Here is a 22,248-nt window from a genome sequence, read left to right as displayed (position 1 = left end):
GGCCCGGCACCTGGGACAGGCAGAGACGTGTGTCCAGGCCTAAGGGCTTTATAGGTCAAATGACACCAAAGGTGCAGTTGAGAACTGCAATCCCTCTCAGGAGTCAAGGGCTTAGAGCTGGCCAGAAATTTCAAGGTGGGTGTGATTTATGCAAGCGGCAGGCTTTTTTTTTTTTTTTTTTTTTTTTTCATTTCCTCTGCTTATCCATAGAGAGCTCTAGCCTACAACTTCGCCTCAGTGGATACCTAGGAGGTTCCCAAAATTCACAGGTCTGGGATCCCAAATCCCAGAGAAAATGAGCACTTCCTTCCAGTCTAGCCTCCCACCGGGGTCCTAGCCGTGGAGGGAGGAGCAGCGTGTAGGAGCATCCGAGCTCCTTCCCTGGGCAGCCTGTGTCCACTGTGGGCCTCCTGAGGGCAGGATCGGCTTCCTACAACCACAGGCAAACCTCAACGCATGCTCAGTGTTGGTGGAAGGGGCCTCAGAGGCAGGACGCTCATTCCCAGAAGGGGCGGACAATCCCAGAGCAGGAGGACTTTGTCCAGGAGATCTGCTCCATTGATAGGTAATCTAACCCGAGGGCCCACCCAGACACCTGTGAAAAGAACAGATTGCAGCCAGCTGGCCCTAAAGACAAAATACTTTGTTTTAAATGTTGGGAAAGAGAAGGGCGGAAGTGCCTCCGGGAACTGGGAACTGGGAGTTTTCTAGGGACAGATAAGGCTTGAGTTTCTAAGGGACCTGGGATGAGCGAATGGGGGAGGGGGACGGGGGGGGAGTAGGGGAGGGTTTACAACTAGCAGCAAAGAGAGGAAAGTACCAGCGGGAAGGGGCCCACTGAGGGTCACGTCCAAGGCCACATTGGTAGGAGGGAGTCTGAAGCCTCCACTACCTCCACCAGATTCCTTGAAACCCAGGTGGGGAGCGGCTAACAGCAAGGGAACCTTGACCTGCTGTGTCCTCTCTCGCCTGTGCAATATTCCACCGCGGGCCTTGGGTGGTGGCTGTCCTTTACAGATGGAAGCTATTTCTCTAAAAAGAATCAAACCCAAGGCCTGCTTTGCCTAGGATGCAGACCCTGGGACTCAGGAGTTCAGCCCTTTTAAGTTTCACTTGGAGGCGGGAAGGCGTGGCTCAGTGGTTGAGCATCGACCTAGGAACCAGGAGGTCACAGAAGGATTCCCGGTCAAGGGCACAGGCAGGCTCAACCTCCAGTAGGGGGCGTGCAGGAGGCAGCCGATCAATGAGTCTCTCTCCTCTCCCTTCCTCTCTGAAATCAATAAAAAATATATTTAAGAAAGTTTCATTGGGAGAACTTGGCCTCCGCAGACAATCAGGCAAAGGGCAGTCGGAAAGGCAGGAAGATCAAAGACCGATAGCCCCCTCACACCCCGCCCCAGGCCAGGTCCTCAACCCCTCCTGTTTCCTGTGTGTCTGGGATGGAATCTGGGATCCAGACGGCGCCTCGGGCCCCCATCTCCCGTCGGTCCTGGGCCCAGGGGCGAGCAGGCGGGGTTATGGGTGTCTGGTCGCTGCTCCGAAAGGCAAGAGCCCCGGGAGGTCCTCGCGTTGAGCCCCCCGGGGAGAGTCGCGCCCCAGGTGGTACTGGGTCCGGGAGCGCAGCGAGGCGGGGGCCCCCGAAACCCGCTCCCCCCCGCAGCCCAGGTCCCCGCCCGGGCCGCCCCACTCGAGCTCGGAAAGGCTCAGGCTCGCAGATTTGAACCGCGGAGGCCGGGCGGCTGGGCTGAGGTTCCCAAAGGCCATTGGCTGCGGCGGCGCCGCGTCGTCGGCGCGGAGGGTGCGGGGCGGAGGCGGGCGGAGCCTGGAAGGGGAGTGTCCCCGCGGCTCCGGCCCTGGAAGCCGGAGAGGGAGGGAAACCGACGCGGGCGCTGACATGGGCTGGCTGTCCCCGCGCCTCGCGGAGCCCACCCAGCGCAGAGCCCAGCGGAGCCCGCCGCGCGCTCGCTTCTCCGGGGACTCAGGTAGGCGACTGTGGCGGACACCTGCGCCCTGCGAGGTCCCGGTGCGCTCCGCGTGGGGGGGCTCGAACCCTCCTGGGGGGACAGAAAGGATCGAGAAAGCCGCGATAGGGGGCGTGGGGCGGGGACCAGGGCACCGAGACCCCCTCCTCCGCGCCGCGGCTTCTCACCGCGCCCGTCCGTGGGTGGCTGGGCCGGGGCCGGGGCCGGGAGCCTGGCTCCCTGTGTCCGAGCCGAGCGGGGTTTCGGGGGCGGGGGGGGGGAAGACGGGGTGGCGGAGAGCTGGGCGATTTCCCCTCCCCAGATGGGGGCTCCCCGGCGCGGCTGGGTGGGGTGGGGATGAGGGTGTGGTGGGATGGGATGGGGGCCCGCGCGTTAAGGGCCACCCCCTGCCCGGGCGCGGGGTGTGTGTCGGCACCAGCGTCCGCGGCGCGCAGCCGGCGGTCTCCCCGAGGGGGGCGTGTGTGCGCACCGAGTTCTCCGTGAATAAAAAACCGGATTATTCGCCTGCCGTGGCGGAGGCGTGTGCGCGCGCTCTCACTCGTACACACACTGCAGCACACGCCGGCCTGTGTCACCGGCCCGGGGGGAGGGGGGACGGGGGGAAGGAGCTGCCTGGAAGGGAATGTCCGAGAAACGCTCTCCCGCCTCCTTCCCCGACGAGCCCTTCCTTCCCCGCCCGATTGCGCCCCGCCAGCCTCCTCGGAAAGGCCGGGAAGCGGAGGCGGGAGAGGCCGGCGGGGTGGGGCCGGGCCGAGCGGGCGGCCCTCGGGAGCCTGGGAGGGCGCTCCGCGAGGGACCGGCGCGCCGGCTGCTCCCGGGGCCAAGCGCTCCCGGCGAGGCGGCGGGCCCGGAGCGGGTGGCTAATGGTTTAATCTCCGGCTTGGGGCGCTGGGGCGGCGCTGGGGCGTCTCTGGCTCCGCCCCCTCCCTGGAGCGCCCCCCGCCGGGGGGTACAAAACGGTCCCCTGCCCTGGGTGCGCCCCGCACCAGCTGTCCCGCGTGCTGGGCCGCCGCCGGGGACTACCCCGGGCCCAGAGCGCTGGGTGGGAGCCGGGAGCGCGGGGCTGAGGCGGGGCGGGCTTCCTGGGAGAGGACCCAGCCGGAGCCTGGGGTGTGCGTGAGACGGGGGCGGGGGGGAGGGGTGCCCTCCGCTAACTCAAACCAGATTCCTTGTGTTTCCTGAGGAGAGCCTGCAGCCCGGGCTCTGGAAGTTTTCTCTCTCCCCCCGGGAGAACGGAGGGAACACAATGCTTTTTCTTTTCGGGTTGTCGCCCCTTGCAATCTGACCGGCTCCCACGGCCTCCGCTGGCGGCCACGGGGCCCATTCTTCTTCGCCCTTGTGTCTGCGCCTTTGAATGGAGACAGGGTCCCTGAGCGGTGAAGCCCCTGCTCCTCTCTGGAGGGTTTGGGGTGCTCGGGGAGACCGCCCCTCATCCTTCCCCCGGCAGCCATCTGGACCGGAGCGAGCCTTCCCCATTCAGCCCCGGGAAACAATGAGCGGCCCGCTGCAGGAGGGCCTCCCGCAAAGCAACTTTGCACAGTCTGGGTTTCTAATAACGCCCCGCGCCTCCGCCCCTTTCGGAGGCTGGGGTGGAGGAGGGGACCACCGCCAGGGTGGACTGGATTTTAAGAGAACAAAGAACAGGGCACAAAGGAAAGGGGAGCTGCGCTGTGGATCTGCCCCCCCCCCCCCCCCCCGCAAAGGGGAGTTTGTGGGTCCAGGGCAGGGCCCAGCCAGACCTCGCCCTGGTCTCAGGGTTCCCGAAACAATAAAGGAGGGATCTGCAGGCCCCTGGTGCAGCTCTGTCCTCGTGGGGTAGCCAGGACCCCGCTGTGAGTGTGGGGGTGCCGTGGGGTTCCAGCTTTCATCCGCTGCCCTGTGAACAGCATGTGACCAGCAGATTAGAGTGGTTTATCTCCTCCCAACTTGGACTTCACTCCTGCCCTCCTCCTTGAGGGCAGCTGCTCCTTCCCACATCAGGGGTTCAGGGGACCTTGGGAGGCACCCAAGCTCCTTCTCCTGGTCTTTCCAGGCTTGAGGGGGGGGGGGGCAGTGGTCAGTATGAAAAAATGAGCCTGCTCCCAGGAGGTGGCGGTTTGCGGGGAGTCCCAGCCCCTCAGATACCTCTGAACGCACGGGCCCTGACCACTGACGGCCAAGTGCTCCTGTTCTCGTGGCGAGCTGCGGCCTCTCCTTGGCGTGTGCCTTCCGTCTGTGCTCTGGGACTTCTGCCCTTTCCCCCTCATTTCTCTCTCACACTCACTTACTGATGCTGATGCCCAGACCCAGCCAGGGAGGCCACGCAGATGAGTCCTATCTACAGAACGGGGCAGAGGGAGCACAGGCTGAAGTTGACCTGGGAAGAGAGGATCTGAGACCCTTCCTGACACGTCCAGTCCGGAGCTTTCCCAGAAGGGCCTGGGGTTGGCTCTGGCTCAGCGAGTCCCACCTCCTCCCTCCACGTTGGAGTGGCTGGTTAGTTTCTGTGTGGCCAGGACAGGCTGTGCCTAGGTGTGGCAGGGAAGGTGTTAGCAGTGTCAGTCTCTCTCTCTCTCTCACTCTCCCTCCCCCCCTTTGATTAGGTTGGGAGTGGAGGCTCCGAGGCCAGAGCTCCCAGGATGGCTGCTGGGCAGTGACTCCAGCCTCCTTGGCAGGACTTCCCACGGGCTCCCAGGAGCTGGTCCCCTGGTGGGGGAGGGCGGAGTCTGCCCCTCGGAGGAACAGGATCTGGGCTGATGCCAGAGATAAGGCTGGGGCAGAGGGACAGGGTTGAGCAACTGTGCCCTGGAAGCCGAGAACGCTGACCCCGCTCAGGTCTCCTGACCTGTGTACCGGAAGGCTCTTCTCCGACCTTGGGACAAGGAACCAGACCCTGGAGCTCCTGGCGGAGGTCCTGAAGGCCAGCTGCAGGCAGGAACCGTGCGCTCCAGAGGATCCCCCAGGCCCTCTGCACAGGGACTCGTGTGTGTGTGTGTGTGTGTGTGTGTGTGTGTGTGTGTGTGTGTGGTTGGACATGGCCCTTCTCCGCTTGCAGCGCCTTGTGAAGGAAGCTTAGCCATTGGTCTCCCACGTCCCCGTCTCCCCGCCACCCCCAGGCCCCCCCATGTGTCCCTGAGCCACATCTTGAAAATAGCTTCTTGGGGAGCCTTGGGCCTCCTCCCAGTGAGGAGGTTAGGAGACTCCCCCAGGCCCTTCCAGCCTGCAGCTCGGGGCTCCAGGCCAGGGTAGCAGCTCTGGCACCAGGGCCCTCCTCTGCTGGGAATAGGGCACTGGTGGTCTCCACCCAGCCCTTCCTTAGAATGTTGCCTGGGGCCCTGGCTGGTTTGGCTCAATGGGTAGAGCATTGCCTGCGGACTGAAAGGTCCTGGGTTCAGTTCTGGTCAAGGGCACATGCCCAGGTGGCGGGCTCGATCCCCAGTAGGGGGCGTGCAGGAGGCAGCCCCTCAACAATTCTCTCTCATCATTGATGTTTCTCTCTCTCTCTCTCCCTCTCCCTTCCTCTTTGAAATCAATAAAAATATATTTTTTTAAAAAAAGAATGTTGCTTAGGTCCTGAAGCATCCAGAGGGGACTGGTGTTCCCCCCTTCCCCATCGGGTGCACACTCAAATAACGGGGGTAGAGAGGCTGAGAGCACAGAGAACCCCGAGGGCTGGCTGGCAGTACAACGTACAGAAACCGGTAGTGAGAACCTGGTTAGGTCCAAAGGACAAGGCTGTATGTTATTGGGGGGTCGAGCGTGCTGAGGTTTTGTGCATTATTTGTTGCTGGTAGTAGCACCCACGGGCCCCCCAAAATCCTGAGATACAGAGGAGAACTCTCTTCTCACCTCCACCTCATTTATCCGGGTCGAACTGAAGTCAGACAGAGTTTAAGTCCTGCCTTCTAGAATGGGCCTCTGCATCGCCCTGCTTCCTAGAAGGTGAGAGGTGAAGAGGGGAGGAGGGGAGTCAGAGGGGGCTGCAGTCTGCACCTGGGCTCCCCCACAGTTCATCCTGGGGACCCCCATGGACTTGGAAAGGGGTCAGCCCCGGAGACTTTGGCTTAGTGTCCTCGGGCAACAGTGGAAGTGCGTGTCCCAGGTCAATAACGGGTCCTCTTTGAACTTGGGGAGTGACAATGGCCAGAGTGTCGCTGGAGATGCTGGAATTTTTCTCCTGCTTTTCAAGGGGTCGATGCAGGGCAGCGGCCCAGAGGGTGCGACCCAGCGCCGTGGCCCTTATGCACGGGGTGCCGAGGGCGTGGCATACATGAGTTTATTTAATCCTCACAGTAAGGCTCCGACATTCAACATGTCACCAGTCCCTTTGAAAGCTGATGAGGAAACGGAGGCACCTTGTCCAGTGTGGCTGAGCCAGCTCCAGTAACCCGGGGAGTCTGGCTCCGGGGGTCCCTGCTCTTCAGGCCCCCACCCCCACCCCCGGCCCGACTCTATGCTCTGGCAGGACCAAGACCTGCCAGATTGGCTGCCCTCTCTGGAGAGAGTGCAGGCCAGGCCGCCCAGCTCCCCCTGGAGTCCCCAGAGTGTCCTTTTAGCCCCGACTCCTCAGCTGAGCACTCGGGTCTCAGGAGAAGCGAAGTGAAACCGACCGACCGGGCCTGGCGGATCCGATTTCAAGCCCAGCCGCTTCCTCCTGAGGCCCTGGGCGGAGGGGGAGCCGGGCCACTCCCAGAGGAGGGAGACCCAGCTGCGAGGAGACAGGGAGGCCGTGGGCCCCCACCGGGCACGCCTTCCCTCTCCTGGCTGTCCCTCTGGTGGCCTGTGTGGGGCGGGCTCGGTGGTAGTTGGGGGGGGCGGGGGGGTGGAGGCGGGGAGAATGCCTCTCCCGGAAGAGCCCTGTAAACAAGCGAAGTTGCAAATGCCCTTGAGTCACTGGCTCTTCATTGGCTTGACTCCTGATTTGTCGCTTCCTGTCACTCCCAGGTCTTGGCTCACTCCTTTCCCTTCCCTTCCGAGCCAGCACCCCCCCCCCTCCACTCCCCGCCGGCCCCCAGGGTGAGGAGGGGGCTTCTCCTTCCCCTCCAGCTGCTTCCGTCCCCAGGCCCACAGCCCGGGCTCTGGGGTGAGGAGGGAGGTGGATGCAGGGACAAGGGTGAAGGAACAGTGGGGAGAGGGGCCCATTCCCAGCCCTGGAGGAGTTCCCTGCAGGGGGAGGGGTGATCTGTATTTCCCAGGACTTACCTGTACTTTCCCTGGAATGGTGAGGAAGGGGGTGACCAGACCAGAGAGATTTTAACCTGAAATTCTATGCAAAACTGTGCGTCCTGTGGGTGTTCATGCAGCCGTAACCTCCATCGGACCTCAGAGGCCTGGGCCCCATGCTGTGACCCTCCTGACACCCCAGATACGGAAAAAGGAGAAAAGGCCCAGAGTTCAGAATCAGGCGACCTGGACTCCTCCCTGCTCTGCCCTCAGCAGCCCTGTGACTAGGGCAAATCACTGAACCCCTAAGCCTCCGTTTTCTTATGTGTAGGATAGGGGTGAGGGTAAGAACTCCGTGGGATTGTTTGGAAGGATATACATGAGATAAAGTCTTTCAAATGCCAAGACAGTGTATTACTTGTAAACTTTTTAAAAGGCAGTCAAATCAAAATAAGGCTTGGTGCAGAGTCAAAGCTCCATGACTTAGTTCCCTTTCTCATACTTCCTCCGGGACCCATGGCGGGAGCAGGGAGGGCGTGTCGGCCTGGGGTCCAGGGGAAGGGTCCAGGATGCCATTTCCCAGAGCGGGTTCCTCCGCACCCTGTCTGGGTAGATCTCAGAGCCCCTCCGGGAGGTGTTTTTCCACAGCTCTCATTTCTTACGTTAGGAACTACCGACGGGAAAAATGAACTTGAATGTGCTATTTAGCCTCTGTGCATCAAAAGTATTGTCATTGCACCACGTAACCAGAAAAAATATTAATAAGATATTTTACGTTATGTCTTCATACAAAGGCTTCAGCATCCAGTGTGTATTGTATACCCATAGCACATCTCAATTTGGATGCTCAGTTTCACAGGCAGTCAGAACTCAGAGTCCCCAAAATGTACCGTTGGAAAAGTAGATTCCCATACTCGAGCTGTTTTAAACATACTTGGGATTTCCATTTACTAAATCAAGCATCCGTTTTTACATTTAAAATAAATACAATTAAATAATATAAAATATGGAATTCCGTAGTCTCACTACGGAACCCAACAGCCCCGTGTGGCTCGTGGCTACTGTCCTGAAGAATGAGGGTTAGATTATCAGGTCAAATGCCTGAACCTCTAGAGATGTTCCACTCAGTGGTATTATTCAACATTGTACTCGCAATTGTAGCAAATATAACAATTTAAGGATGAGGAGTGGCAGGGGCAGAGTTACTGTTAGTTGCAGAGGATGCAAAGCCATCTAATCATGAAGTTGATTAGAGCCCTGGCTGTTGTGGCTAGGTTGGAGGGTCGTCCTGTCCGGTACACGGAAAGGTCACGGGTTCGATTCCTGGTCAGGGTGCGTGTGGGAGGCAGCCGATCAATGTTTCTCTTTCTCTCTCCCTGAACCTCTCTCCTCAGGGGAGGATTAAAAGGAAAAGTTGAACGCCAAGGGGAGGGAGGATGCAAAACCCATTCACAACAAGAGACCATAAAATAACCCAGAATAAACATGACAAGAAACGTGTGAGACTCGGAGGAGGAAAACCCACCAAGTTTAACAGAGAATGTCTGAATAGATCGGTATGAGGACTTGAGGTTGTGCTAAGGCCAGTTCTTCCCGATTTAATTTATCGCTTCCTTTCAATTCCAGTGCAATCCCATCAGGATTTCTTTTGGAACTTAATGACCTATTTCTAAAGTCCATCCGGAATAGCAAAGCCAAGAAATTTTTAGAAAAACGTGAAAGGTGGGATATTACCCTACCAGATAAAAAGAATTTCACATCTGATACTCATATAACAATTCTATAAAGAATCGGTAACATTACTTTATTGTTACATTTTAATTTTTATTATTTTAAGCCACCCACAATTTTACAAGCCACAGGCATCTCTAGTTTGGTGTACTACATTCTAGGCTGTTTTTTTTCTGAGTAGTTTTAAATGACCTGATAGTTTTAGAAGTGAATATTTTCATCAAGTTGGGAGGGAGGGGTGTGTGTCTTTGCTTCAAGATATTAAAGCCAGATACCGTAAAACAGATTTGACTATGCAAAGATAAATAAGCACGCTCTGGGAAGGGAGACAGCCAGATCGCCATCTGTAAGTGGGTGGGTGATAACTGTGCAGACATCTTTGCAAAATATGACGGTCAAAAATTGAAGTAGCTTGCCCTGGCCGGGGTGGCTCAGATGGTTGGAGCACCATCCTGTACAGCAAAAGGTTGCAGGTTCGATCCCCGGTCAGGACACATAGGGAGGCAACGTATCTATGTATCTCTCTCGTGTAGATGTTTTTCTCTCCCTTTCTCTCTCTCTAAAATCAATTTTTTTAAAAAATATATTTTATTGATTTTTTACAGAGAGGAAGAGAGAGGGATAGAGAGTTAGAAACATCGATGAGAGAAACATCGATCAGCTGCCTCTTGCACACCCCCTACTGGGGATGTGCCCGCAACCAAGGTACATGCCCTTGACCGGAATCGAACCTGGGACCCTTGAGTCCGCAGGCCGACGCTCTATCCACTGAGCCAAACCGGTTTCGGCTAAAATCAATTTTTAAAGCACTCATTAGTAAACAAAGAAATGCAAATTACAAGTGAGGGTGGCGGTGATTGTGTTCATCCCGTGTTAGTGAGACTGTAGCTTGGTAAAACCTTCTAGGGAACAAGTCAACAAGAAGAAACCAAAGTAATTCTACTCGCTTGGAAGTATGCATCCTCCGGAAATCGGTAAGGACTTGAGCAGACTTAGCTGGAAGGATTTTCGTTACAGAGTTCAAACACAAAGGAAACAACCTGGCATTCACCCGGGGCCCACTGGATGTAAAATTTAGGCTATTAGGGTTTAATCTCAAATACTGTAACATGATTTACTAACATGTGCATATTTTCACCCACATGTAAACAATGCTTGACTTTATGTATTCGTCTACAGGGGAGAGCACTGCTTGTCCCAAAAAGGGGGGGAAATGTCTAAATCGGCACTCTGCAATAGAAGGATCGTGCAAGCGCCGTGGATAGCTGACATTCTTAATAGCCACATAAAAAGTAAAACAAAATAGGTGACTTTAACATTTTATGTAACCCATTATATTCCAAACTAGAGGCCCGACGCACGAAATTCGTGCAAGGGGCTCGGCCCTCGCAGCCCCAGCTTCGTCTGGAAGGTCATCTGGACAGTCATTCCGCTGTTCGGCCACCTGGTCTAATGAGCACATTATACTTTTTTTTTTATTATAGATATTATCATCTTAATGTGTAATCAATATAAAAATGTGAATGAGCTGTTTCACATTCTCCTTTTAGTATAAGTCTTTGAAGTCCAGTGCATACCCTTCGGCACGTGTCACTGTGGACTGGCCACCGTTTGAGTGCTCTTTAGCCACGTAAGGCCGGGGCTGCCATATCGGACAGAAGGAGTAAATTATTTAATAACCTCTAGAGAGGCAGCGGAGAGTGGAAGTCGCTGAGACGTTCTGGCCTGGACTGTTTCTTTCTTCCCTGGGCAGTGCACCCCCGGAGCCCCTCCGGACAAGAGCCTAGTGTCCCGATGACCCGGGACAGGTCACAGCCCTCCCCAGTCACACTCCCGCCTCCTGCCTCCCAGCATCCCTGCCGGGGAATGTGTGTGAGCTGCAGTAGGAAGCAGGTAGTGAAACCGGGGCCTCGTTCACTTTCCTTTTCTTCCAGGAAGAGGGCCGGGAGCAGAGAATGTTTATTTATCTCCAGGAAGTGGGATGTGCCGGAGCGTGGGACTGGCCAGGGGCGCCCCTGGGCCAATGGGCCAGGTCTGGATTGGCAGGCAGGCGGGGAGGGTGGAGCACGCATGGGGCGCCGGGGTTGGGAGATTTTCGGGAGAGCGTTTGGGTCAGGGTTTTGGTCTTCTTGGCAGGTGGGAGTACCAACTGGCACAGGCTGGCAACTGGAGTGGCACAGGCATGGAAGACACTGGAAGTGCGGGCTTGGCCCAAGGCGGGGAAGCCCAGGCTGCTGCTTCAGGGCGGGGAGGCTCCTCAGAGCAGGAAGCTGGGATGAGATCCAGGTCAGGAGGGGCCCGTCTGAGCCTGGAGCACCCCCTCCCTCTGTGTGCTCATTCTTTACTGCGGCCATTGAATAGGTCGGAGCGGGGTGACCTCAGAAAAATGATGTGTTTCAAGGGCCGACAGAAATGGGCTCAAATTACCATTTAGTAGCTGTGGGAGTGAGCGAGGGAAGTCACCCCATCTGAGCCTCGGTTTCCCTTCCTGTAAAATGGGGGCATGCATTTACGACGGCCCAGCACTGCCTGGTGTGCAGCTGCCTCTGCGCTCGGCCGAGTGGTCTGCAGCATGGGGGCGCTGGCTGTCCCGTGTGACCCCCGCCCTTTCTCCTTTCCTCTGCTCCCTGCAGCCGCCAGCAGGCCTGTAGAAGCTGCAGAAGCAGAGCCTTCAGCCGCCCACGGCCTCTGGGACAGCATCCCCCCTCCGGTCACCCGTGCTTCAGTGTCACTGGAAATGGGCCAGTCTCCGGGGTGGGGGTGGGGGTGGGTAGTTATCTCATCTCCTGTTCAGTTGAGGCGGCTCAGGCATCAGGAAGCAGTTGTTGGGGAGTGAGTTCTTTTGGGGGTGTCCTCAGCCCCCTGGTTTCCCCTGACACGGTGCATGCTGTAATGAACAGCCCCCGGGGTGTGCAAGAAAATCCACTGGGATGCGGGAAGGAAACACCCAGACGCCGCCTTGCATGGGGTGGTCCTAAAAAACGGGGAGACGAAGCCTTATCCACCGATGCACAGAGGGACAATAGGCACATAAATAACCTGTAAAAATAAACGTGTGCATGGGTACCTGTAGACGTATGTTTATACACACGTGCATTACGTGTTCCAGGCTGTTTATGTGCTGTGGCTATTTGCCTGGCTGGTGCCCTGGTGTGGGAGCACAGGCTGGGCATCAGTCCATGACCTCAGGCAAGTCCCTGCGTTGAGTCTCTCCGTCTCTGAGCGTGTGGTCGCTCCGCGCCCAGGTGTTTGAAGGAGACGCTGACACAGATAGTGGCACAGGCTTGATAATAATGGTGATCACTTCCCGTCCTGAGCTTTTTTTTTTTTTTTTTTTTTTTAGTTGTGGCTGTTTGGGCTCAGGTGCAAACAGACACTTTCAAACTCAAGGGTTTGGGGCGGAGCATGTGCAGAAGCTAAAAATTCTGCAAAGTACTAAAGTCAGCCAGAAGCCCAGCACAGCCCCACAGGGTCCCTAGCGAGGGTGAGGTGTGGGTCTGTGGGCCGGGGCGTCACACGGCTCGCCGTTCTCGTCTGCCATCGGCCCTGTCTGCTGGTGGAATAAAACACTCTTCCGCCGGCCCGGAGTCGTCTTATCTTCCCAGGATAAGGCTGCTGAGCTTTCCAGAAAGCGCCGGCTCTTCCCCTGGCGACAAGAGCCCGAGTCCCTAGCCTCTTAGAGTCGTGGCCGGTGTTACCCAGTTTCTTGCACAACCCCCTTTTGTTCCAGCGGACAGACCTCCCCCGTTCTGGCAGAGTTAAGTTCTACCTGGTGGTTATCCCGGAGAGAAGGGTCCATGGCCCCCCCAGGCGAGACCTACCCCTGGAAATTCTGTCCTTTGATTCTGTCTTTTCTCTCCTCCTCCATCTGGGCCCTCGTAGCTCCCGGTGCCTCTGCCTTCAAAAAGGGGCCCGGCCGGCGTAGCTCAGTGGTTGAGTGTCAACCTATGAACCAGGAGGTCACGGTTCAATTCCCGGCCAGGGCACATGCCCGGGTTGCAGGCTGGATCCCCAGTGTTGGGCGTGCAGGAGGCAGCCGATCAGTGATTCTCTCTCGTCATTGATGTTTCTATCTCCCTCCCCCTCTCCCTTGCTCTCTGAAGTCAACAAAAATATATATAAAAAAAGAAAAAGAGGAAGAAGCAGCCTGGATGACTTGCCCGCTTAGAAACTGCTACTGGTTGCCGTGTGGCCCCGGCCCTCCATCCAGACGCCTACCTGGCTTACAGAAGGGCAGGCCCTGGGTCCCCTGGGCCCTGGGTGTCCAGTCTGTTCCTCAAACATCACAAGCTTGTTCCCACTCCCGAGCCTTTGCCTTTGCTGTTCCTTCCACCGAATGTTCTGGACGAGCCTCCGTTCCTCCTCATCCTTCATCACCTTGTTTCCATCTGGACAGTGAGGACTGCGAGGTGCCATTCTGTTTGCCTGTTTACAGCCTGGCTCCCTACCCGCCCCCTCCCCTCCCTACATACACACTTTGTTCGGGGAAAGCAGGGGTATGGCCAACCCTGTTTTCACTGCTGTGTCTCCAGGGCCCAGAGGAGTATGGGAAATTGACGGGTATGCAGTAAATGAGAGAGGGAGCGGGAAAGAGTGAGGCAGAGACAGAGAGAGAGTAACGAATGGCCCAGCCAGTGTGGCTCGACCTATGAACCGGGAGGTCACGGTTCGATTCCCCCATCAGGGCACATTGGAGGGTTGTGGGCTCCATCCCCAGGAGGGGGCATGCAGGAGGCAGCCGATTGATGTTTCTCTCCCTTCCCCTTCCTTCCTCTCTGAAATCAATACAAACATCTTAAAAAAAAGAGAGAGAGAGTAATGAATGAAGCCTCTTGTGGTCATTCCAGCCACGATTGACGCCGTGCCCGAGGCCCCTTCTGTCCAGCCACGCTGCCTGGTGCAGGTATCGGATGGAGGGCTGGAACAGCCCGGGAACCTGTGGAGGGGGCTGGGCAGGCCGTGGGTGTCAGCATGAGGACTGTGTTCCGGGGTGAGCTGCGGGTCAGCTGGAGAGTGGGAGGCCTGCTTGGCTGCCCCGGGACTATCTCCTGCGCGGGCCAGGCTGCCAGGGGCACAGAGAGGTCAGGCCCCGGGACTTGGCCTGCTGTGTGCCTACTGGCTGCAGGTCAAGCTGATGGGAAGACCGGAGGGTGAGTCTCTGGTCCCAGGATGGGATTGGAGTGGAGCTGAGCCCAGGGTGTGGACTGAGTGGACCGACCAGGGCCCTGGCCTTCAGTTGCTTCTGCCTTGAAGGAATGTCCTGTGGTCAGTGGGGCCGAGGGCAGAGGAATCTGGTTCCACCAGAGGCTGGGAGAGGTGGAGAGCTGTGGTCACTGCCAGGAGAGTGGGATGTGGCTTCCGGGGTGGGGTGGGGGTGTCCTGCCCAGGACCGGCTCTGGGGCGTGGCCTCTGAGGCCCATTTCAGCCACTTCCCCAGAGCTGAGTCACGGCACTGAGCCACACCCCCTCCCAGAGCCACGGCTCCCTGGGCAGATTCCCTTGTGGGGGAGGGAGGGCGCCTGGGCCTCCTGAACTGGCCCCAGGCCTGGCCCAGGCCACCTGCTTGTATTTGAACCCGTGTTCATCTCCTCACCCCCAAATCCTTCTGTGTTAGAAGCTTAGGATGAAGTTGTCACTCGGGGGCCTAAAACAGCCCCCTGAGTTCCCACCAGCCCTCAAGCCCGGCCTGTCCAGTCTGCTCTCCAGCCCTAGGGTGGCGGAGCCCCAGCCCCTCCCCGGGACCACTGGGTCCTGCAGCCCCTCCTCACTGGGCTGTGGGACCTTTTCACAGAGCCTCGTGCCCGCCCCCAGGGAGGCCAGACCTGTCTCTGCCCTCTTGGGGTGTGGGGCCCTGCAGGGCCCTGGGTGTCCCGCGGCTGGCCTAGGGGTTTCCCTGCTGACCTGTCACTGCATAGCCCTGCCGTGAGGATGTACCACGAGAGGACCCCCCTGTCCTGTGGCCATGTGGCCGGGATACCCAATCCCTGTGGGTGGCCACGGGGTCTGCGTCATCCCGCTGAGCCCTGGGCAGCGGGGCCTGCGGTTTCCCTTTTGTTCTCTAACAAGCACTTGAGATGGAAACCACAGGCTGCGAGTTGCTTTCTGGGTCTGGGGATTCCTGCCCGTACATCGAAACCCTCACGGGACGCTGGGCGTTCCGTCCCCGTGCCCACCATTCTGACTCTATGTCCCCTCCCGCCCCTCTCCCTCTCTTTCTCCTCCTGTTTGTTTACCTGCTTTATCTTCACCTGCGTGTTCTCGCTTCCGGACAGCAGTTCTTAAACCAGGGGTGAGGCTGCCCCCCAGGGGACACCTGGCATTTCCGGGGACGTTTTGGCTGTCACAGCTGGGGAAGCGATGCTATTGGCATCTGATGGGTCGAGGCCTGGGATGTTGCTTAACTTCCTACCACGTACAGGACAGCCCCACCACAAGGAAAGATCGGGCTCCAGGGGCCGGAATCCGCTCCAGGGTTAGACTAGAACTTTCTCCAGGGAGCAGCCAGGCTCCTCCTTTCTCTGGACTTCTCCCTCTCCAGCCGGAAGCCGGGGGCTGCTCCTCGGGGATTGGCAGCTGACCTGGGACGCTACCTCCCGGAGGCCTGGAGCGAGTGGAAAGAGCTCTGGACCCGGAGCCGTGGTGAGGGGGGGACCCCACGGCCAGTGCTCTTCGTGTGTCTAATTCAGGGGGTCAGCCAGCTATGGCCCCCAGGCCAAGCCCGGCCCACCACTTGTTGTGGGAAATGAGGTTCTATTGGGACGCAGCCACACCCCTTGGTTCACGTGGAGTCCGCTGCTGCTTTCCTCCTGCGGAGACAGCTGCACGGCTACGGCAAAGGCACTCTTAGGCGCAGGGCTGAAACCTCGGTTGTCTGGCCCTCCATAGCCCTCGCTGGTTTGGCTCAGTGGATAGAGCATCAGCCTGGGGACGGAAGGGTCCCAGGTTCGATTCCAGTCAAGGGCACAGGCCCGGGTTGTAGGCTCGATCCCCAGTAGGGGGGCGTGCAGGAGGCAGCCAATCAATAAGTCCCTCTCATCATTGATGTTTCTATCTCTCTCCCTCTCCCTTTCTCTCTGAAATCAATAAAAATATTAAAAAATGAAAATCTTTGCCAATCCCTGGCTAGCTGCTCCCGGCTAATTGCTTCAAGGTCAGGTCCCAGGGCGTGGACAGCAGGAGGGGGCCGGGCAGGGTAGGGTAGGAGACGCTGCTGTTCCTAGGGCTGGGTGGGAGGAAGAAGAGAGCGAGGAGGAAGAGCTGCCCGGCATAGTGGGTCATGTCAAGGCCTTCCGCACGGTCCTCCCCTGGCGCTGAGCCAGCCAGCTCACCTGTGCTGTTGGCAGGGCTGCCCCGGGGCCTGGCTCCCACCGCCCACCCGGAGAACTTTGTTTGCTCGAGCGGCCAGCAGTGTGACTGCCTGCGGGGAGGAGGGGCACTGGCTGCCGAGGGAGCCATGAGACTGGCCTCAGCAGCTGGGCTCGGAGGAGAGCGTGGGATGGGGTTAGAGGACACAGAGAGGTCAGGCTGGGAGCCTGGAGCCGGCTGTCGGCGGCGGAAGCGAAGCCAGCACTGTCCTTGGCCTTGGGAAGGCGAAAGGGAGAAACTCGGGGTTGGGGAGGCCGGGGCCTTCCCACAGGTGTTTGAGACCCGCTGTGCTGTGCACTGGAAGGTGGGATCCGGCGGTGAACAGTCCTGTCGGAACGCTCTGGAAGCTCCCAGCCCAGCGGGAGATTGCAGTCCAGCCGGCAGGGGTGGGACAGGATAACTGTGCCTGCTGGGGGGGTGGGGGAGGAGGCGGTCAGGGAGGAGGGGGACAGGACTCTACCTGGCTAAGGACGGTCTCCCAGAAGAAGTGGCGTCTCGGCGGAGCCCTGAAGGATGCTGGGTGAGCCAGGTGACGGTATCCCAGCGGGAACTGCGTGTGTCCAGTCCTGGAGCCCAGAAGAGAGAGGCTCGGGGGCCAGGGCAGAGTGCGGGCGTAGGGGAGCGGTGAGTGGGTGGCATCGAGTGGGCATGCAGCGACTGATGGCTGGACCAGGGGGTCTGCCCTGGGGAGTCCGATAGGGTTTTGTTTTAGCTGATGGACTAGAAAGGGACACAAGGAGCAGGGAGACCTGTTGGGCTGATGTCAGGGGGCAGGTGGGATGCGGTGGCCTAACTTGGAGGAAGTAGCGGGGGTGGGAAGGGAGGAAGAATTTCGGGGGTGGGGGGGGCACCCACGGGTTGAACTTGGCATGGGGAAGGATGGGCCTGCAATGAGGGTGCTGTTGAGACGGTGCTCTTAGCAGGACTGGCGACCCAGCACCCCCCTCACCCACATACTTTGCTAAGTCCCTGCGCCCATCTCTCCCCACCCTGCTCGGTCCTGTGCTGCTGGGTTTAGCATTTGGAGCAGGTCCCTCCTGAGAGAAAGGGGCCCGTTTGGCTCCAACACTGAACTTGAACTTGAACTTGGCGCTTGCCAGGTGCTGCCTGGGTGATGCCTCATGCTTTCAGGTGGCCCTTTGCTGTTCCGCAGATCCCAGGGACCTGGGTCACCTGGGGTCCCGGCCTCCTTGCACCCCTAGTGATTAAAGAAGTTGGGAGAGAGTCTCCCAGGCTTGATCTCCCCCAGGGGCAGAGGGTGGATCCTCGACAAAGAGCTTGGGCCCCACGATGGAGACATCGCAGGCGGGATCCTCCTTTGAGGGACACCCAACAAGGGCTGCCAGGCTGGGGAGCTGGTTCTGTGAATCCTGCAGCCCCACCCCAATTCTGATTCAGAAAGTGAGCCGAGCCGAGCCGCCCACGGAGGTTGAGGTGCCAGGCAGCAGCGCCCTGGGGCCTGTCCTGTCCTCTCCCTCCTCTGCGGACGGTGACTCAGGTTGAGCTGTCCACGGACTTCACAGGGATTGAGGTCAGACAGCAGGAAGAACTTCCCGCGTGTCTCCAGACGAGCTGCTCAGAGGAGCCGAGTCCTGGGCTCCGTCTGACTCTTTCCTGCTCTGCCTTGTGGCATCGGGCTGCACCTCCACCTCCTCGCTAGTAAACGCGGTCCTGTTTGCTCTGGCAGCATCCTGGCTGGGCGGAGGTGTGGAGGGCGGGAGCCAGTATTGTCCTTTGGAAGAAAGCGCTCTCTCTCTCTCTCTCTCTCTCTCTCTCTCTCTCTCTCTCTCTCTCTCTCTCTACCTCTCTCTCTCCCTCTCTCAGGTTTCAGGGATTGTGTGTCTGTGGCTCCTTGAACTCCAAACAGCTTTGCAAAAGACAGTCCCCGCCCCTGAGAACCTGTGGATGAAGGAAGAGGGCGGGCTTACAGCTTTGATCGCTGGCTCCCGTCCTATTGTTCGGTTGGGGCGGGAGCTGGGGTTGGAATAACTGCCCACGCTGGCAGATGGGCTTTTGTGCGCGGGGCCAGCCCAGGTTAACCCTCTCCTGCTGTTCTCCCCCTGCAGCTCTATGAGCCCTCCCTCCCCGGCCCCTGCACCCGCCGGACCTCACCTCTGACGCCAGCCTCACCTGCAGCCTCGGAGGCCCCGCCTCCACCCCCCGGGGCACGATGCCCATCCTCAAGCAGCTGGTGTCCAGCTCCGTGCACTCCAAGCGCCGCTCCCGCGTGGACCTCACGGCCGAGATGATCAGCGCGCCGCTGGGCGACTTCCGCCACACCATGCACGTGGGCCGGGCGGGGGACGCCTTTGGGGACACCTCCTTCCTCAACAGCAAGGCTGGGGAGCTGGAGGGCGAGCCCCCGGACGAGCAGGCGTCCACCTCGTCCTCCAAGCGCGGCCTCCTGTCCCGGAAATTCCGGGGCAGCAAGCGGTCGCAGTCGGTGACCCGGGGGGACCGGGAGCAGAGGGACATGCTGGGCTCGCTGCGGGACTCGGCCCTGTTTGTCAAGAACGCCATGTCCCTGCCCCAGCTGAACGAGAAGGAGGCCGCGGAGAGGGGCGCCGGCAAGCTGCCCAAGAGCCTGTCGTCCAGCCCCGTGAAGAAGGCCAACGGCGGGGAGGGTGACCCGGAGGCGGCCCGTGTGGAGGAGGTGCCCCGGCGGCGGAACGGGGCCACCTCCCCCCACTCCCTCGACCCCCTCCTGGACGAGCGGGCCTTCGGGGACCTGACGGATCTGCCCGTCATGCCCAAGGCCGGCTTCGGGCTGAAGCACGCCGAGTCCATCATGTCCTTCCACATTGATCTGGGGCCCTCCATGCTGGGCGACGTCCTGAGCATCATGAACAAGGAGGAGTGGGATCCAGAGGAAGAGGATGGCGGTTTCCACGGCGACGACGAGGAGCCGGGCAGTCTCCCCAAGGTTCCCCTCTCTGGGTCGGGGGCCCCTCTCCCATCCAGGCAGGAAGGCAAGGCCAGCCAGGACTCGCCCCCACAGCCCCAGGCTCTGCAGGACGAGGGCTGGGCGGCCGCCGCCCCCAGTCCCGGCTCCGCCCGCAGCACGGGCAGCCACACCACGCGGGACAGCAGCTCCCTGTCCAGCTGCACCTCCAGCGTCCTGGAGGAGCGCAGCCCCGCCTTCCAGGGGCCGGAGAAGGCCCAGGCCCCTCTCCCCAGGCAGCCCGACAAGGAGTTCTCCTTCATGGATGAGGAGGAGGAGGATGAGATCCGAGTGTGAGGCCGGCCGCGGTGGCTCCCCGCTCGTGGCCCCCGTCTCCCTGCCTCCAGCCCACCCCCTTCCCGTTCAGGGGCAGCCAAGAGCCTGGCTTCGGCCACGGACCCTGGGCCTCACGGAGGAGGGGCGCTGGCCGGGCCTGGGGCCCGTGGAGGACTTGGGGAGCTGGCCCTGGTGCCCGACGTTGTCCCGCAGCCCGGCCTCCCCGAGCTCCGTGGGCCGGGGCTGTGTTCTCACAGCAGGAATCCGTTTCCTGTTCTCCACGTTGGCCTCAGGTGGCAGCCAGGTGTCCACCGGGGTGCCCGCCTGCCGCCTGCAGTGGTGCAGGTGGGCTCAGGGGCGACCTTCGGCCGGGGCTAAGGACAGGGCTCTCCTGCCTGCCCCCATCCCCCCCCGGAGTTCCTGCTGTGGCCCGGCAGTGAGGCAGTGACTTCCCCCGGTTAATGTGTGTCACCGGAGGCCTGGGGGGGGCACGCGCCCCGGCCCCTCCCTCCCCCGCCTGCCCCAGCACAGGAAGCCTGGAGCGCCTTGGAGGAAGGCCGGACTGACAGCCCTGAACACTACCGCGGCCCCTTCCCGGGGAGGAGGACAGGGCGGGGAGCGGAAGCCCTGGGCTTCTTGAATTTGGGGGACGGGGCCTTGCCAGAGGACACGAGGCACGGACTGTCGTGGCCGCGCAGCCCCCTGGGGATTTTGCCGCTCTGTCTTGGTGTGTGGCAATCCCGAGGGCGGCATCAGGGGCAGCCATAGATCTGCCATCAGAGGGAACACCCTTTTCAGACACTATGCTCAGTGCTTCCGAACTTTATTTAGAATGGTATGGGGTGCGTGTCTGCGTGCAAGGCCCCCCTCCCCGCATAGCTGTTAACAGCGGAAGGCGTCCCGTGTATTAGAATATTTCTGAAAAATGACTTTTTTTAAAGTAATATATCACCCCTGGGGGGGGGGAATAAAAGCTTTTTTTTTTTTTTTTTGGACTGAGTTATTCCCTCTTCTCCACCACCCCCCCCCCCCCACCCCGCCCCCAACGACTTCTTCCTTTCCCAGGCCTCTCGCCAGCTGCTGAGGCAAGGGCCCTGAGGGTAGGGGTACCAGGGCGGCCAGATTTAGCAACAAAGCAAAAGGATCGGTTTTTTTTTTTCGGTATAAGTATGCCCCCTTGCCATACGGAACATACTTATATTAAAACGTTACTTGTTGTTCCTCTGAAATGCAGATGTCGGCCGATGTCCTCTAACCCTGCTCAAGGGGATTGCGTAGGAGCCCGGGTGTGAGTCCCAGGGTCAACGGATGATGGCTTTTCTGTCCTGGGAACAGGCTGACCCACCGCCTCTGTCCCCTGGCAGCCGGGAGGGGGAGGGGCTGGCTACCGCAGGATCCAGCCAGCGGGGGAGGGGGGCCGCTCCAGCCTCCCCTTTTCTGCCAGATCCTGACTCAGACACTAACTTGTTCCCGATCCCAGTGCCCCGTGGGTGCTTGGTTTCCAGTAGTCCAGCCCCCGCTGGCTGCCCCTGAACCCCATCCTGACGGTGGTCCGTCCCAGATTCTGAACTGTATATTTTTTTCATGAAATTGTTAAAACAGCGAGGCAACAATAAAAAAGCCCTATAGCCTGCCTGGTGTTCACCTCTGTTTCTGGGAGGGTTTACTTCGGGTTGTGGGTGGGAAGGGGTGAGGGTGGGGTCCTCGGGGGCCGGAGGTGGCCTCTCTCGCCGTGCCTTCGGGGCCTGGGCAGGCCTCGGGGGCTCTGGGACTCGGGGGGGGGCCCTGGGGGGCCCTTGGGCGCTTAGCTGCTTTGTGCTCAGCGTCCTCGCCTGTTACGTGGGGGTCCTGCTGCTCCCACGGGGCTGGGCTGCAGACATGGTCTCTGGCCTGGTGTTGGCAACGTTGTGGTTAACCTGCGGGAGGCTGTGTCCTGGCAAGCCCCAGGTGCCCACACACACGGGCTGTGTCACCACCAGGACACAGCAGGTGCCTTTTACCCTTTGACCTGGAAAATCAACTTACAGGCGGCGTGTTCTCTCTCCTTCAGCCTCGGCCCAGTGAGGTCGGCCTGGTGTCCCCGTTCTATGTGCCGAGAGCCCATGTGGCCACGTTCTCCAATCACCAAGTAATGGAGTCAGGACGTGGCTGGTTCAAACTGCTTCTGCGCCCGGAAGGTGTGGCTCAGTGGTTAAACATTGACCTATGAACCAGGGGCTCACGGTTCGATTCCCGGTCAGGCCCATGCCGGGGTTGCAGGCTCCATCCCCAGTAAGGGGCGTGCAGGAGGCAGCCGATCCATGCTTCTCTCTCATCAATGATGTTTCTATCTCTGCCCTCACCCTATCTCTCCCTTCTACCCTGAAGTCAATAAAAATATATTAAACACATTCACCATGTCACTCACAGGAGCTGGGAAGCTCCATTGCTCTGGAAAGTGAGGTCAGGGGTGTGTCTGCCCTGGGTGGGGACCCGGCGACTCCCCCACCCACCTGCCTTACCACCTTCCCTTCCTGGCACCCGCCTTCCCCGCCGCCATGGCATCTCTGAGAGGAGGAATCAGCCTGGGCAGGGCTGGCTCTGCCAGCTGATGCCCCTCCATGTGGGGGCCCCTGTGGCTGAGTCCCTGGAAACCCTGTCCCTCTACCCTGTCACTTGTCCTCGTCCTGGGAAGCAGTGAGAAGCACAATTAAAATGTCCTGTCCCTAGACTGGCTCATTAGAGCTAATGAGGGTCTTGGCTGAGACAGGAGTCAGGAGCGGACGATGTGGTGGCCCTGAAGGGGGCGCACTGGGGCACACCCCCAGCCCA

At 59.5% G+C, this 22,248-nt stretch overlaps 1 protein-coding gene across 1 annotated transcript; it reads left to right on the top strand.

The window, feature by feature from the left end:
• The first annotated feature begins 1,844 nt into the window (after positions 1-1,844).
• CDC42EP4 (CDC42 effector protein 4) lies at positions 1,845-19,871 on the top strand. The gene is made up of 2 exons (XM_028132271.2): positions 1,845-1,982; positions 18,287-19,871. The coding sequence occupies exon 2, from the start codon at positions 18,391-18,393 to the stop codon at positions 19,456-19,458; it is 1,068 nt and encodes a 355-aa protein (XP_027988072.2). The 5' UTR covers positions 1,845-1,982; positions 18,287-18,390; the 3' UTR covers positions 19,459-19,871.
• Positions 19,872-22,248: the final 2,377 nt, after the last annotated feature.

This window comes from Eptesicus fuscus, chromosome 20, assembly GCF_027574615.1.
Source record: "Eptesicus fuscus isolate TK198812 chromosome 20, DD_ASM_mEF_20220401, whole genome shotgun sequence".
NCBI classification, from domain to species: Eukaryota; Metazoa; Chordata; class Mammalia; order Chiroptera; family Vespertilionidae; genus Eptesicus; species Eptesicus fuscus.
The sequence above is the reverse complement of the archived record's forward strand: the minus strand, read 5'-3'. Positions and strand labels throughout refer to the sequence as shown.